The sequence below is a fragment of the Salmo salar genome, chromosome 26 (assembly GCF_965601325.2).
Source record: "Salmo salar chromosome 26, fSalSal1, whole genome shotgun sequence".
In the NCBI taxonomy this organism is placed as follows: Eukaryota; Metazoa; Chordata; class Actinopteri; order Salmoniformes; family Salmonidae; genus Salmo; species Salmo salar.
Window position 1 is genome coordinate 23,220,496 of NC_138316.1, and position 17,128 is coordinate 23,237,623.

Sequence of the window (17,128 nt, forward strand, 5' to 3'; positions counted from 1 at the left end):
GAGTCTGCTGAATAGCATCAACAACAAAACAAATAGTGAGAGGTAACCTTTATTGACCCTCTACACATTCAGGCAACTGAAATACAACAGATAAGGCTGCAAACAGAAATGCAACTGAAATAAATTATACTGGCACCAAAGACTGCATGCACTCCCTACTGCAAAAGACCAAAGCGCTGAAGTTGACATCCCCATGTAGCATGATTAGGATCAATTCCATTTAAATTCAATTCAGGATGTACATTGAAATTCCAGTTCTCTTCAAAATGAGGAAAATTCGGAATTTGGTTTACTTTACTTTCTCAATTGCCTGGAAGTCAAATGGAATTTACTTCAACCCTGCCATGTAGTCTAATGTACATGTTTTTTAAGCAAGGCAGTTTCTCCCCTCAGTGCTATTATAATCAAGTTCAAGAACGATAAATTAAATAGTGTTTTCAGTACAGCACAATGCATTGTTATGAAATGTGGTTGAGTACGAAAGTTTGTTATAAACTGGAATGAAACAGTCCTGTTTCGATTACTTTAAGATGCAGTGCAAAACTAAGCCATGTTGTGTAGTATGGGCACAGTGTCACGTAGACTACATTCTGCCGTTTCTAGGTACAATTCTTTACATATTGATAGTGTACCACAGTAGGGCGAATGCTGCCTTGTAAAAAAAATACTGCATTGCATTCTTAGAACATGGATGGGTAACACAAAACAGCTTTTTCCAAATATAACTCAGAAGGCATTCAAACATATCTTGCAACAAAATGTTTTTTAAAGTAGAAGTACAGAAAACACTCAACATGCAAATTAAAGACACTCAAGTATTCTTCCAATACACCCTCCACAAATAAATATAATGTAAATGTTAAATACATTTTGATCCTGAACTTCTTCCTACCTCGTAAAGCTGCTTAGAGCATCACTGACCAACGGAAACATAAAATACATAATGAAAAAAACTTGTTTTAAGGCACCAACAGAACAAAATCAAACATGGAGAAATACTCAAAACTTGGAGCTCTTTTGTGAAGTTCACATTCAATAAAAATGTCTCAACAAATGTCTGTTTCTTGAAATTTGAATGGGATGCATGTGCAAATGAAGTAAAATATTGTAATGATACCAACAGCTAGCTTTGACTAATACGGTAGACTTGAGTATAGTTCAAGAAAAAGTTGACAGAAATGGTAATATTTCTTCAGTTTATGTTCAGTAACGTTTAATGGGGTTGTTATACAGTACCTTCAGAAAGTATTCACACCCATTGCCCCCCAGAAATTGTTACAGCCTGAATTTAATCTTGATGAAATTAAGATTTGTTTTGTCACTGGCCTTATCACAATACCCCATAATGTCAAAGTGGAATTATGTTTTAGGAAATTGTACAAATGAATGTAAAATGAAAAGCTGAAATGTCAGTTAGTATTTAACACATTTTGTTATGGCAAGCCTAAATAAATTCAGGAGTAAAAATGTGCATAACAAGTTGCATGGACTCACACTGTGTACAATAAGTGTTTAACAAGATGTTTTTTTTTTAATGACTCATCTCTGTACCCTCCACACACAATTATCTGTAAGGTCCCTCAGCCAAGCAGTGAATTTCAAACACAGATTCAACCACAAAGACCAGGGAGGTTTTCCAATGCCTCGCAAAGGGCACCTATTGGTAGATGGGTAAAAATAAAGAAATCAGACATTGAATATCCATTTGTGCATGGTGAGGTTATTAATTACACTTTGGATGGTGTATTCCTAACTCAGTTGCAGGAGAGGAACGAAACTGCACAGGTACTTCACCATGAGGCCAATGGTGACTTTAAAAAACTTAAGAGTTTAGTGGCTGTGATAGGAGAAAACGGAGGATGGATCAACATTGTATTTACTCCACAATACAAAAAATGTTGCAACGCAATTCACCTTTTGTCCTGAATACAAAGTATTATGTTTTGGGTACCACTCTTCATATTTTCAAGCATAGTGGTGGCTGCATCATGTTATGGGTATGCTTGTAATCATTAAGGACTGGGGAGTTTTTCAGGATAAAAAAGAAACGTAATAGAGAAGCACAGGCAAAATCCTAGAGGAAAACCTGGTCCAGTCTGCTTTCCACCAGACACTGGGAGATGAATTCACTTTTCAGCAGGACAATAACCTACAACACAAGGCCAAATCTACACTGGAGTTGCTTACCAAGAAGACAGTGAATGTCCCGAATGTTCGAGTTACAGTTTTGACTTAAATCTACTTGAAAATCTATGGCAAGACCCCAAAAAAGTTGTCGAGCAATGATCAACAACCAATTCGTCAGAGTTTGAATAATTCTGAAAATAATGAGCAAATGTTGCACAATCCAGGTGTGGAAAGCTCTTAAAGACTTACCTGAAAGACTCAGTTGTAATTGAAAGGTGATTCTAACATGCATTTACTCAGGGGGTTGAATACTTATTTAATGAAGATATATTTGTTATATTTTCCATTAATTTTCCATTTTTTGTTCCACTTAATCCCACTTTGTAACAAAATGTGGAAAAAGTCAACGGGTGTGAATACTTTAAGGCACTGTATATGGTGGTGTTGGACATACACAATCACAATGTAATCACAGTGACTAGAGAGTAGCTAGATCCTCATAGTGTTTCTCTACAGTGTTGTATCACTTCAGCACACTGTGCTGCTATACACTTACAGCCAGCTAATAAATAAGTCAAAGATGATGACAGGCTAGTCTGCTAACGCGGTGACCCAGCTTATAGGTGGGTGGCCCTGTAACAATAGGGCAATTCTACAAGACTGTACTTCACAATCACATGTCAACAATGCGGCAACTATTTTTGAATTTCACTAGTACGTTTGTGCCACATCAAATCTGCCAGAAGCCATTCAATAGCAGTATGATTAAGGAAAGGCTCAGCAGGCATTACATACTCTCTTACAGCAAACAGTGTTCAAAACTTTGAAAACGGACTAAACTGGCTTTCAGATAAAATATATATTTAAGTAGTAAGACGTGCAAATAAACATGTAAACAAGGATGGGAAATCATATCCATGAACTGATAATAAAGTGCTTTTGAGCTAGCATGAGGGAGATGTCTGGACACGTTATCCTAGACATGCTACCCCCTTGTAGAATGTCCTAAGACTTCTTAAGGCGGCTCACTTCTACACCTAAACCTCCATTAGTAGAGGGACATAGACTGTAGAGGATGATGAGTAGGAGCCCAGGTCCTCCTGGACGGAAACCAGAAACCCATTGAGTGGGCTGAGGTGGTAGCCCTGTGTGTGTGTGGTGGGGGAGGGTATTCAGCTGTTGGGCTTCTCAGAGTGCTGAAAGAGCAAACAACTCCTCACACGTCTGCGTTTCCACCGAGCTGAAGTGGGACTCCATATTCCAGGCCATGTCAGCTGACAAGAAGTCGTCCATGACTGTCTGGGTCTCATTGCTGGTCAGGAAGAGGTTTCCGAGGCCCTCAGAAGATGCGTTGGTCACCGTCTGAGTCTCTGTGCTGCTCAAGAGCCTGGCCTGGTCACCCTGGGACACAGAGGGAAGGGTGTTGGAGTTTGGTGTCAGCGGTTGGCGGAGGTCGGTCTGCGTCTCAGTGTCAGAGGACTCTGTGCTCATGGAGAAGCTGGACTGGCGCAGAATGTTGCCCAGTGGCATGTGGCCTCCGGCTTTCAGCAGGAAGTTGAGGTCCGTCTGGGTCTGAGTGTCAAACATCTCCAGTTCCAGGTCGCTGGCCTGACTCCGGCCCGGCCCCTCACTGTTTCCCAGGCCCTCCAGGAGGAGGAAGTCTGTCTGGGTTTGGATGTCCAGGACCTCCAGGGGCGTGTCGGCCCCCAGACCGCTCAGCTCGCTCTCCTCCGTCTGGGTCTGGATGTGGGCAGCGTTCAGGAATTCCTCAAAGTCAAAGTCGATGCCCGTGTGCTGTTCCTGAACAGAGCCCAGACCTGACCCACAGCCTGTTGAAGAATCCATCTGCGTCTGGGGACCGGACAGAGAGTGACCTGACAAGATGTTCTCCAGGTCGTTGAACAGAGCCAAGGTGGTCTGGGTTTGGTTGTCCGCCACGCTGCCCGACTGGAGATCGTCTGTCTGTACGCCAAAACACATGCCTCCTGCTGATTTGTCGTCGTCATAGAGACCGTTACCGACACCGGAGAGGGGGTCGTCTACACCGTGGGTTCTGAAGCGTCCGTCTGTCAGTGCCGTCTGTGTCGAGACACTGAGGGAGTAACTGTCGAAGAGGTCTGAGCACATGATGGCCTGGTCTATCTGAGCCCTCTCTTCTGACCCAGCCAGGGCGAGTCTGGTCTGGGTCTGCTTGGTAATGTAGGGGGACTGGGATGGGGAGGAATAGGGGCAAGGCAGCTGGCTGAGGGTGTGGGTGTCTGTCTGAGCCCCGATGGTGGTGGTGGCTTTGGCCTTAGAGGGGAACGTCTGGGTCTCTACACTGACCGGCAGCAGGACCTGAGCACTCACACTAATATCTGTCTGAGAACACGATGAGACCGACGACTCACCAACGGGGCACACCTCCGTCCCCACCCCAACCACCATAGGCATCCTGGACAAGTATGAGATGTCTGTCTGGATGTTGGAGGAGGTATTGCTCCCCCTGGTTCCTCCGAGGTCATCGCCAGAGCCCAATGACTCCAGACTTACCTGCACCCCCAAGCTGACAGGCCCCAGACAGGAGCGGGAGGCAGGCGTGCTGCCCCTGAAGCCCAGGGTCTTAGGGTCCAGGTGGGGCACCATGGCCCCCATGGACTGGGGCATGAGGTGGAGGGTGCTGAAGGAGCCCTGGCTGTCCATGGCCAGCACCACAGACCTCAAAACCCCGCTCTCTGTGGAGGGGAGGAGGACAGGGAGATGGGCCAGCTGCATCACAGGGAAATTCACCAGAGCCACTTCGGGCTTGGGTAGGAGGAGTTTCTGGAGGTGTTTAGGGGGGATGTTGTGGCAGACCCTGTCTGAAGGGAGGGAGTCCTCTGAAAGTTCTCTGTCCGTTTTTATAATCTGACACATGAATTCACTGGGCTTGACTTTTTCTGCTCCATTTATCTTTCTCTCCATCTTCTGCCTTTTCACTGGTGGATACCTGCAAACACAGGGCAGAGGAGAGAATACGTCAAGCAGACAAAACAGCAGTAGGTAGTTATAAAGCTTTGACAAATACCAATAAAAGAAAGGTGCAGTGCAGCACTCATTTAATCGTTGTGCAGTCATATTCAAGGTCTGTTCTCAAGCCACGTTGTGCACGCAGGAGTTTGTCCCAACATGATCCGTTATTGAATAATCACATGGTTTACTGGATAAACTGCATGACACTTGAAGACTTTGAGCCTCTCTGCCACCACGTGTCCACACCATCTTTAAATCCCCTCCAACAGCATGTCCAACCAAATACAAGACTTATTTAATAGAAACCCATTTCAATGTCATGTGTAGACTAATGCCTTTAGGAGCACACACTGCCGATTCAATGGCACCACATGGAAGTGACTGCAATATGCAAGGAGGAAGGAATGCCTACCAAGTGAATGTTGGCTCTTTGCACAATGCATGTCTCAATCTGTCCATCTGGTTTGTCAAAATCCTTTGTTTCAGTGTCTATTTGTCCACTTGTCTGTACCGCCATCCTTGGTTCAGTAGCTAGACAAGCATTTTTGAGTTAACTACACAAACAGGCAGTAGATTAGAGGAAGAGTAGGGAAGCACGATTATTTAATATCCTATATTCCTTCTAGGTGGATATTACTGTAAATTCTATTTTAGGGAGATTCATTTAGCATAAAATCCTCATTCTCCCCTGAGTCAAGTGCATGCAGCTGTGTGTGTCAGATTGGCATGTGAACATTTTGTGGGCCAGTTCCAGTTGATACAATGCTAATCTGCTAGTGAGAGCATGAGCTCAAGACAGACAGGTAGGCAGTTTAACAGGCAAAGTAGAGAGATCATTGAAAGACGACGTGAACCAACCTCCATGCGTAGCTAAGGTGAATTATGGAGGATGTTTTTTGCTGGACAACGTCTCCGGCAATGCTTATATTTTATGCCTTTTATGCCTTTTGACGTCCAAAACCAGTCAATAACTGGCTAATGGAAACACTGCCCTCCAGTATGATATCCAGTATACACCGAGTGAACAAAACCTTACTAATATTGATTTGCATAACCCCCCCCCCCCCTGTTGAGCATGAAAAACCCAGCAACGTTGCAGTTCTTGACACAAACCGGTGCGCCTGGCATCTACTACCATACCCCGTTCAAAAGCACTTCAATATTTTGTCTTGCCCAGTCACCCTCCGAATGGCACACATACACGTCTCAATTGTCTCAAGGCTTAAAAATATTTATTTAACCTGTCTCCTCCCCTTCATCTACATTGATTGAAGTGGATTTAACAAGTGACATCAATAAGGGATCATAGACTGACCAGGCGAAAGCTATGTCATGGAAAGAGCACATGTTTCTAATGTTTTGTACTCTGTGTCTACCTGTGTTCTGTGGGGACCTCGTGGCCGGTCCTGTAGATATGTGACAGTAGCGCCGCTCTGCTGGCATAGGGGCAGCCACACGTGCAGCGGTAGGTCCTCCCACAGTCCTCTATGTGGCGCCTCAGGTCCCACTCTGTGCTGTAGCCGTTGTTGCACTTGGAACACTTGTGCTTCTTCTCTGCATGCATCTTCATAAAGTGCTGGATGGAGCAGAATAAACAGTTGAAGTCGGAAGTTTACATGCACCTTAGCCAAATACATTTAAACTCAGTTTTTCACAATTCCTGACATTTAATCCAAGTAAAAATTCCCTGTTTTAGGTCAGTTAGGATAACCACTTTATTTTAAGAATGTGAAATGTCAGAATAATAGCAGAGAGAATGATTTATTTCAGCTTTTATTTCTTTCATCACATTCCCAGTGGGTCAGGAGTTTACATACACTCAATTAGTATTTGTAGCATTGCCTTTAAATTGTTTAACTTGGGTCAAACATTTCAGGTAGCCTTCCAAAGGCTTCCCACAATAAGTTGGGTAAATTTTGGCCCATTCCTCCTGACAGAGCTAGTGTAACCGAGTTAGGTTTGAAGGCCTCCTTGTTTGCACAGGCATTTTTCAGTTCTGCCCACACATTTTCTATGGGATTAAGGTCAGGGCTTTGTGATGGCCACTCCAATACCTTGACTTTGGAAGTATGTTTGGGGTCATTGTCCATTTGGAAGACTCATTTGCAACCAAGCTTTAACTTCCTGATTGACATTTTGAGATGTTGCTTCAATATATCTACATATTTTCCTCCCTCATGATGCCATCCATTTTGTGAAGTGCACCAGTCCCTCCTGCAACAAAGCACCCCCACAACATGATGCTGCCACCCCCGTGCTTACCGATTGGGATGGTGTTCTTCGGCTTGCAAGCCTCCCCCTTTTTCCTCCAAAAATAACGATGGTCATTACGGCAAAACAGTTCTTTTTTTGTTTCATCAGACCAGAGGTAATTTCTCCAAAAAGTACGATCTTTGTCTCCATGTGCAGTTGCAAACCGTAGTCTGTCTTTTTTATGGCGGTTTTGGAGCAGTGGCTTCTTCCTTGCTGAGCGGCCTTTCAGGTTATGTCAATATAGGACTCGTTTTCCTGTGGATATTGATACTTTTGCACCTGTTTCCTCCAGCATCTTCACAAGTTCCTTTGCTGTTGTTCTGGGATTGATTTGCACTTTTCGCACCAAAGTACATTCATCTCTAGGAGACAGAACGCGTCGCCTTCCTGAGTGGTATGACGGCTGCGTAGTCCCACGGTGTTTATACTTGCGTTCTATTGTTTGTACAGATGAAGGTGGTACCTTCAGGCGTTTGGAAATTGCTCCCAAGGATGAACCAGACTTGTGGAGGTCTACAATTCTTTTCTGCGGTCTTGACTAATTTCTTTTGATTTTCCCATGATGTCACGCAAAGAGGCACTGAGTTTGAAGGTAGGCCTTAAAATACATCAACAGGTACACCTCCAATTGACTCAAATGATGACAATTAGCCTATCAGAAGCTTCTAAAACCATGACATCATTTTCTGGAATTTTCCAAGCTGTTTAAAGGCACAGTCAACTTAGTGTATGTTAACTTCTGACCCATTGGAATTGTGATACAGTGAATTATAAGTGAAATAATCTGTCTTTAAACAACTGTTGGAAAAATGACTTGTCATGCAGAAAGTAGATGTCCTAACCGACTTGCCAAAACTATAGTTTGTTAACAAGAAATTTGTGGAGTGGTTGAAAAACAAGTTTTAATGACTCCAACCTAAGTGGATGTAAACTTCTGACTTCAACTGTACATAGGGCCGTGAGAGGTTACTCGTTACATGAAATGGAAAAAAGCAATAAAGGAATGTATTATTCCCTTCTTGTTCACTAATTCCAATTTCCTAGTTATACTTCAAAAGTCTCTCTATTGAGACATAATTATTAGACACACTTTCCTATCATTTACAATTCCCATCCACCATCAGCAAAGCAGGAGTGGAAAGTGATTAGGGGAAAACCCAGGAGGAAATGTCTGTCTCAGTCTTTCCATTCATTAGACAATCCGCATGAGTCTGACTCAGGTGGTTTCAGCCACGCTATCTCTGGCAATATACAGATCTTAGACTGACTGTAGGGATGTGGTACCTGTTTAACCAGGGAAAACTGGGAGAAGGGTCTGTTGGGGCCTCGTGGACAGCCCTCTATGGGACAACAGTAGAGCTTCTGGGAACCCTTCATGTCCTTCCTGATGGTGGGGTTAACAAGACCGTCCTATGGAGAGAGAGAGAGAGAGGATGAATGATTCGTTTGTGATATTATAGGCTTAAGATTTAGTGTCAGCTATCAGCACTGAAATAATGTAGGCTAACCAACAACAAATAAGGTAGGCCATCAGCACAACTCTCAAGACTGCTGAGCTAAAGGCTAAGCCTAGGTATCAGTTATACTTCAGTTAGTGATGATTTTAGCCTCTCAGAGTACCATTACAATGAAAACATCCAGCGGATGCATATTATCCTTTGTAGAAAACCATACGAATGGAAAATACACAGACGAAGGTGGTCCAGATGGAGGGTCCACATCTGTGACTTTAAAAAGAGGTTCAGATTAAAGTTATTAGTTTAACAACACATCGAGTTTGTGCTTTCCAGTGTGCTACATCACTCCACACTCCTGACAGTCTCCAGACAGCCGTGATGAAGCAGCTGTCAGCAGCACATTGCATTAACTCAATGAACAGCAGCATGATGCTTATGTAAGAGTACAGCTCACAGGCCACAGCTCACAGATAGACCTCAGCACTGACCCGTGTGTACAGCCTAACCATCATTATTAGCATTGCAGTATTTCACTGGTCAAGGTCACCTAGCAGGCCACATCAACTGTGGCATTGGCTTTTATTTAACCTTCATTTAACTAGGCAAGTCAACTAAGAACAAATTCTTATTGACAATGACGGCCTACCCCGGCCAAACCCGGACGACGCTGGGCCAATTGTGCGCCGCCCTATGGGACTCCCAATCACAGCCAGATGTGATGCAGCCTGGATTCGAACCAGGGACTGCAGTGATGCCTCTTGCACTGAGATGCAGTGTGTTAGACCGCTACGCCACCCGGGAGCCCAAAATTGGTACAGTACTAGTAAAAGAGATGTTTCGATGGAAGTTAGGCTAATATACATAAACATCCTGCATAGTGCTAAAGTGATCCGTCTTCACAGTAAACAGACACAGTGTATTTTATATTATTGTAAAGGTTACGTCAGAGGCATACAGTTCTGCATAGGCTACTTGCAGCAGCAGATGGACTCACTGGTGTCTTGCAGCAGCAGACTAGCAGGTTAACATTAAGACTGTCTGTTCTAGGCCAGAGCACAGTCCCTGAACTGCTCTCCATGACACTTATGTCCCTTCCTAGCAGAGAGACCAGGCACAGTGCATTGCCAGACGGCGATACAGGCAGGCAGGGCAGAGATCGCATTGTTTCTGTCTGCTACAAGACAGCTTGGGTAGGGTCTGCTGAGCAGCATCACAGCTAGGAAATACAAACTGAAAATCTGTCAGTAGGCTACTTCAAGAAGTCAGGTCATCAAAAGTGTTTAACATGCAAAGTGTGACAGGAAATGTGACTATTCTACACTACAGCCTGCTTAGTACAGTAGGCTATTATTTGAGTACTCGTAATGTTCAGAAGTGTGTGAAATTAAATTGATTGTCGTGTTACACACACATCCAGCAGTTGGCCAGCAAATGTGATATGGCCTTTCAGCCGAGCTAAGGCACAGTGAGTGTCCAGCGACAACCGTGTTATAACTCAAATCATAGCGACGGCCGTGTTATAACCCAAATCACATCTCTTTCTGCATCAATTAATAAAACAGAACAAGCCTGGCCAGTAACAGCGGAGGAACAGTAAGCAGCCTGTGCTTTCCTGGCCTGATGACTCCCGTTGAGTAGCGTTAGCCCGTAACTACCTTTAGTGTCTATTTATGAAGGTATCTTCTGGCCGGTGTTCTGTTATGAGCCCCGACGCTAATTCTGAATGTTAACACGCATTGCTTGCGATACGGTTTTGGAAACGTAATATGTAATACATCTATAATATCAGCGAAATATATATTTTTTAAACGAAAGGTACTACTACACACCTTTAAATGGTTAGTGTTCCCACGCGGCCATAGCTCCATGTTACAGCGGTTTTATACGGAAGACAGAGGCGACCACCTGTGCTAACTAGCAAATCTGCTACAGTAAATGTATGTTATTTAAAGATCTTTCATTTCAAGGAGAAATAATAAGTTCCATATGTTTTGAAAACCGTATCGCAAGCGATAATTGACGTTTCTAAACGTTAAAACAGAGCGTTGGGATTGTAGTCACATGGTCACAGCGTTAAACAGTGGTCACAGCGGTAAACGGTGCTTATAGCGGAGAACCTGTGCGATAAGGAAGAATGCCTTGGGTTCTCAAAAGCAAGGGTAGCGTTGCATCTACTGTCAGCCCTTTCACACAGTCATAGACATCTAAGACTATGCTCACTTGACATTGTGTTCAGATTGTTTCCTTCATGAACTGCTGCACCATGCATGTTCTCCTCCATCTCTCATTCTCCTGCATTAGGCCCAGTTGAATTTGTCCAATATTGAGAACAGTTAGCACTTATGTGGGGAAATGAGGAGCATGAAGTGCTTTTCAGACCTAATTCAAATTCAAACATTCACCTTTTATTTTTTTCAACAAGCTCAGTCTGTAGAAAGCCAAAAGACTGCTACATCCCAGCAGAGAAGCGCATTCATTTGGGGGAAACTGGAATCACTAGGACTCCCACCGGGCAGCAAGACTCGGCGAGGACAATGCATACATTTCAGTTAAAGAGGAGGACCATTGCCTCCAAGACTTTCCCTTACTATAACTAGTATTCATATTTAGCCTAAAGACAGTGTGACAGTTGGTTGTATGACCAGACTGATTTCATTGCACATCTCAGGCTTAGCCCATCTTCTTCAGCCATTTAAACAATAATTCACTGAGGGTTATTTAATTTCTTGAATTTCCAGAAACTTCTTGAGAACCAAATGACTCTCAATAATATGACAGTTAGGCTATGTGGGCATGGAGACAAGTATGTTTACATGCACACTAATAATTCGATATTAAACTGAGTATGGCATTAGTCATGTAAACGCCTTACTCTGCTTATCTTAATCGGCGTAAGGTCATAATCGAAGTAAACATAAACCGATTAAAACACCTGGTTTTCGGAGCAACCTTCGAATTATGGCATGTAAACAGTTAAACCGGCGTTCCAGCGGTGTATTTGATCTGCGCACGTGCCAGCACCCGTAGCGCAAGCCTCCTCATGAGTGAGTTCGGAAAAACTGAAAGTATGCATCTTTTCACTTAAACAGTATATGTCCTAACGCAGAATCAGATCGTCTTCTCAAATATAACATAGTCAATGTGGTAGAACGTTTATTTTGATTGGCGATTTTCTGCTTTTATCAAAAGTCCCATCAGTAGCCTAATTTCAGATGTGTCCATATAAACAGGATTATTAGTGAAATCGTTCTTGCAAAGCATGTAAACGTTTTAAACGTATTATATTAATCTGAATATCCACAATATTCGTATTATTGTGCGCATCTAACCGTGTGGATTTGAACAGATCATATATTTGTATGGCTGACATGTAAAGGCAGTACAAGAAAGCTAGTTAACATTAGCGCGGATAATCAGTCTCATACAGCTATGATCCTAGCCTAGGATGATTGAAACATTGCTTAAAGCACTAACACAATAGTAAGAAAGTAACGTTATCAGCAATATACAGTTGTAGCTAGCCAACTTCCAAGAACTGGCCTCAAACAGTGCACAATGACTTGCCGTTTTCCTAATAAGCATGCTTCTAACGAGCTCGCGTAACTAGTTAGTGATACAAGCACCATGAATTTAAACATATAAAGACGACGTGTTGGAATATGCCAGTAGCCCCTTTGGTTAACTTGCAAATAGGCTAACAAGCTATCTACCTTTACTCTGTGGGACTTCACGAGATGCATGTTCAGGGCTGGCGTGTTCGGTAAAATCTTGCCACAGCCTTCCACGGTGCACAGGATATTGGTCCGCACTTCTTTGGTGAGCTCCATGATAGACGGTTTGATAATCTCCCGCGTCGGTGCGGGGGGCTCTTCGATGCATTTTTGACTGCCCATGGAAGCGTTATCGTTTCGGTATGCTTTCCCGGACGCAGAGGCAGCCATGTTTCTGTTGACAAGTCACCAAACCAACTGCTCCTCAAGCAGCAGAAACACTGGAAAATACGAGGACGCGTCCACTTCCGGGAGACCTTTCTTAGCAACAGCCAGCCACTCCCACACAAGCGTCCTGGCAACATCAGAGTGGCAATATTGTAGCTACTTCTATGACATACTGCATGTGCAAAAATGTAAAAGAAGGCAACCTTTACATTTTAGTCATTTAGCAGAGGTTCTTATCCAGAGCGACTTACAGTAGTGAATGCATACATTTCATTTCGTGCATTTTTGTTTTGTACTGGCCCCCCGTGGGAATCGAACCCCCAACCCTGGCGTTACACACACCATGCTGGCGTTGCAAACACCATGCTCTACCAACTGAGCCACAGAGAAGACTTTACCCTTTGCTGTACACTACTCAAGTAACACAAAGTAAAAAAAACCATCCAATAACATTTATTAGAGTACAGATTGTAGTATATTAATTGAGAAACAATAAAAGATGATTCTTATTCTTAACACTTTGGCAAAGGACAGAGTGAATGGGTAAACAAGGTGTTCTAAAAAATATATGTTAAACCCCATCAAATGTTAACATATTCAATACAAAATATACACTACTTGTTCTGGTAGTTCTTATAGTTACATTTGATTTAAACTCCTTTGTCTGTGATAACAAAATAGTTTCTCCCTTTCTGTGTGATGGATGAGAGAAGAGGGGTGACTGGGGTTGACGCCATACCTGTAAAACACAAGCAATTACTGAGGGGATTCGTTTTTACACACCCTGTTCACGGGGTAGGCTGAGTTTGCACAGGGTTAAAAGTGATTGCATTTTTTTTTTATTTTTTTAATCTGGGCTATTTCTCTGGCATGAGCCGGGTGCCCCGCACGAAACAAAAGTGATGTAACACATGGAGTAATGAGTTAGGATTTCATGTTCACCTGCACAAGTGTTTGCTATTGATAAATCACTATCTACTGTCCAAAAGAAAGCTAGTTTGAAAATGTGAACATACATTTATTTTTATGGAAAAGACATTCTGAATGATCCATCATGCTGCCATGTTGACAATATGACCAGGTTGAGCATATTACTGTTCAATTTGAGCAGAGTACTCCGACCTCACCGGTTTTAGCCGGTCATGTGACTGGCCATTGCCTGATTCACCCCGGTTCAGTCTAGTCAAACCCACTCACTTATTAGCAGACCCTCCGAAAAGCATCAAACATCTCAGCACATCCATCTGGAGAATGAGATGGATACAATGAAGTCTGTCATGGTTCCTCTGCCCCCTTGTGGCCATGGACAGAATTGAATAAATAAGTGGAGCAGTTAACTAACTAATAATATGAGCAGTTAACTAACTATAACCACATCAAATAAAACGTTATAATGCTGAGCATCACCTGGAAGACTTGACTTCTAAACCTGAGGGTATGGAACAAAATGCAGAGAGAGAGAGAGCTATTGTTCATAATTTGTTGTCTCTGCAGCTCTAATGGGGCACCCGAGTGGCGCAACGTTAACGCACTGCATCTCAGTGCTAGAGGCGTTGTTCGATTCCAGGCTGTATCACAACCGACTGTGATTGGGAGTCCCATAGGGCGGCGCACAATTGGCCCAGCGTCGTTAGGGTTTGGCTGGGGTAGGCCGTCATTGTAAATAAAATAAAAATTCTTAAATGACTTGCCAAGTTAAATAAAGGTTAAAAAACCTAGAAGATGTGGCTCTTCCCATTGACAGAGATTAAAGGAGATATTAAACAAAGCCCAGCCCCAGACATATAGATAGTGTACCTGAGGACACACAGTGCCTGAGTGACTCTAGGAGGTTGGTGCTGGCAAACTCCACCACTCCTCTGAAGGGCTCTCCTCTGCCTGTCAACGTTTTGTTAGAGTTATCTCGGAACTTGGTCTCCAGCTGAGAATAGAGCAGAATACATTGTCACACACAGCATAGCAGGCACATGAGGAGAAACCTTTTTGTTAACAACCTATAGTTCAACCTATAGTGCACCTTATAGACAGCTTTTTGCAGTTGAGGTAGTGTCCCATCGCCGAAGGCCTCACAGGCCATTTGAAGACGGTTCTCTGTATTCTCAGCCTGTTCTTTCTCTATATTGGGGTCTAAAATGAGAAAATAGAATGTAGGTGAAACATAAACTAAGTCAATATTCTATTGATATCTAATTAGTTGTGGTTGTCACCATGATTATGTTCATGTATACATTACACTTGTATTTTATAAGCAGACAACAAAACATACTTCTAGGGACAGGATTCTTTTCCTGAAGAGGTTTTGGATGTTTGGTGGGGAACACCTATGAAAGAAGGAAAAGGTGCAGAACACAGAATCTCTATAGTTAGTTCTATAGGCTTTCTTTGTTAGCAGTAAGCAGTGGGATGGTCATGATAAAGGCTTTTATATGGCCCGTGTCCCCTCATAGGGGACATGGCCAAGGCCTACTTGTTGGTACTGCCTCATCAGTAGGTCTCTGATGGCGATGAGGTTCCGTCCACTGAGGTGAGCATCCTTCATAGAGCCATATCTGGTGGCCAGAACCAAGGCCTGTATGACAGAACTCAGTCTGTTAAACAGGCGATAGAGACCATAGAAACAGAATTCAAAGCACTGCAATATGACATTATGAATCCCCCCAGGGGCAATTTAGAAAGCATCCTTGCCTGGTTTAAAAGAGGCTTATGCTTTGAAGTCACGCCGGTCACAAAGACATAAGGGGTCTGAAGATGGTGGACAACGTATGTGGGTTTAAGGTGGTTAGGCTTTGTGAAGTTGTCCCCCCAGGCAACACGTATCCATATGGCCTCATCTGTGTGTTTTTTTATTTTAATAGACACCTTGGAAGGAAAGACAAACACAGGCATGGACAGAGATGGCACACGCAAACACAGCAATTGAGGGACATTGCAAGCCAATGTCCATTTTAATGAATGTTCGTTCTGTCTTTTCTACCAAGCATATAAAAGCTGGAAATCATACATACATGGCTGATGAGCTCTGTGAGGTTGGCCTTGAACTGTTCCTTGAACTGTGTCAGCTCAATGGATGGTGCATCCTCTGTGAAGAAAAATATACTTGAAATGAACAGTAATGCTGATTAGGCTACCTCTAATACCTTGGAACTCTAATATTGATTAGGGTCCATTTTCAAATGGAACTTTGTGAGTGTCAGTGAAAGCACCAGATACTAAATGTAGAGTAAGGTATTAGAGACTTTTATTTACCCTCTGCATCAAGGAGCTGGAAGCCATGCCACATTCCCTGGTTCGGATTCTCAATGATATCTGGAAAGGATTGGTGAAATGTATTATCTACTACTGACAACTAAGTAGACCATTAGCTACTGAGGGGGAAATTAGTTAATTCACACTGTCAGTTAACACTTACAGATCATTTCGAGTTCTGTGATGTGTTTCACTGTCAAGCCCTTCTCCTGGGAAAGATACAAGTAGAGTGTATCAGAAAGGTTGAAAGTATAACAAAAAATTGTGATTACACTTAGCCCACGATGAACTGTTAAGGTGAGCTAGATTAAATGAACAAGTTAGCTAAAGAGAATATCACATCACTAGAAAGCTAGTTAGATAGGTAACGTTAACTATATAGTCAAGCAGCTACATCTACCTCACAGAGAGCCAGTAGATGTTCCGTCAACACCCATTTTGGTTGTGTGAAGTCAAGCGAATGCAGGTCCTCTCTTGATAGATGAGCCCACTTGCCAAGCACTGTCTGGAGCATTTGATAAGGGATTCGTCGTATCAGACGTTGTAATATGCGCTTTGTAGAGTCATCCATGCTTAAAATGTATGTTTTAACCAATTAAACTCTTAAAACGCATTAGATAGCAAGCTAACGCAGACACGCAAATACAAAACAAACCGCCGAACGAGAGTCAACCAATCGGAATCATTTGGTGGGTCGCACTTCCTGTTTCGTCATTTCCCCTTCAAATAACCTTTACCACATATTCACATGCTTTAGAGATGCTTTAGATATTTGTAGAGGTTATATGGGGTTAAATGGGGTTTAATATTGTCCTAAATTATACCAAAAACGTGTAAAAACTAAATAAATAGAAAACTGAGATCTGGGATTTTGTTTCGTAAAAATGTATTCATCTTTCCACTGCCATATGCGATGGCGCCGTCTGCTGGAGAGGCATAGAGGCATAGATGCACAGTGCTTAGGATGCATTACATTTGATGATATAGCTATAATGCATACATACTACAATCGTACATAAATATGTAATAAAATGTGTTTTGTGTTCCAGTCGTGCAATGACTGGAGTTATTTGCTGTGAGGGAGTGCCCGCCCACATGTGATCAACAATTAATGTG

The 17,128-nt window shown here is 43.0% G+C and overlaps 2 protein-coding genes across 2 annotated transcripts; both read right to left on the reverse strand.

The window, feature by feature from the left end:
• Window positions 1-33: 33 nt before the first annotated feature.
• On the reverse strand, window positions 34-14,557 carry atmin (ATM interactor). Its single transcript, XM_014175854.3, has 5 exons — window positions 13,964-14,557; window positions 12,539-13,505; window positions 8,656-8,781; window positions 6,495-6,694; window positions 34-5,095 (listed from the first exon to the last, which is right to left on the reverse strand). The coding sequence occupies exons 2-5, from the start codon at window positions 12,767-12,769 to the stop codon at window positions 3,316-3,318; spliced, it is 2,337 nt and encodes a 778-aa protein (XP_014031329.1). The 5' UTR covers window positions 12,770-13,505; window positions 13,964-14,557; the 3' UTR covers window positions 34-3,315.
• On the reverse strand, window positions 13,206-16,696 carry cenpn (centromere protein N). Its single transcript, NM_001141019.1, is given in 10 exon segments — window positions 13,206-13,505; window positions 14,564-14,687; window positions 14,784-14,893; window positions 15,033-15,087; window positions 15,234-15,335; window positions 15,452-15,625; window positions 15,772-15,845; window positions 16,013-16,072; window positions 16,176-16,221; window positions 16,413-16,696. Coding segments are annotated over 10 exon segments (1,005 nt in total). The 5' UTR covers window positions 16,584-16,696; the 3' UTR covers window positions 13,206-13,416.
• Between the last annotated feature and the right edge of the window lie 432 nt (window positions 16,697-17,128).

What these genes read in the sequence shown, in the direction of transcription:
- atmin (XM_014175854.3), bottom strand. Translation starts at nt 12,769, where the DNA reads ATGGCTGCCTCTGCGTCCGGGAAAGCATACCGAAACGATAACGCTTCC. An exon ending in TGAAGTCCCACAGAGTAAAG is followed by an intron (nt 8,782 to 12,538) that starts GTAGATAGCTTG and finishes CTCTCTCCATAG; the next exon opens with GACGGTCTTGTTAACCCCAC. An exon ending in AGTTTTCCCTGGTTAAACAG is followed by an intron (nt 6,695 to 8,655) that starts GTACCACATCCC and finishes TGCTCCATCCAG; the next exon opens with CACTTTATGAAGATGCATGC.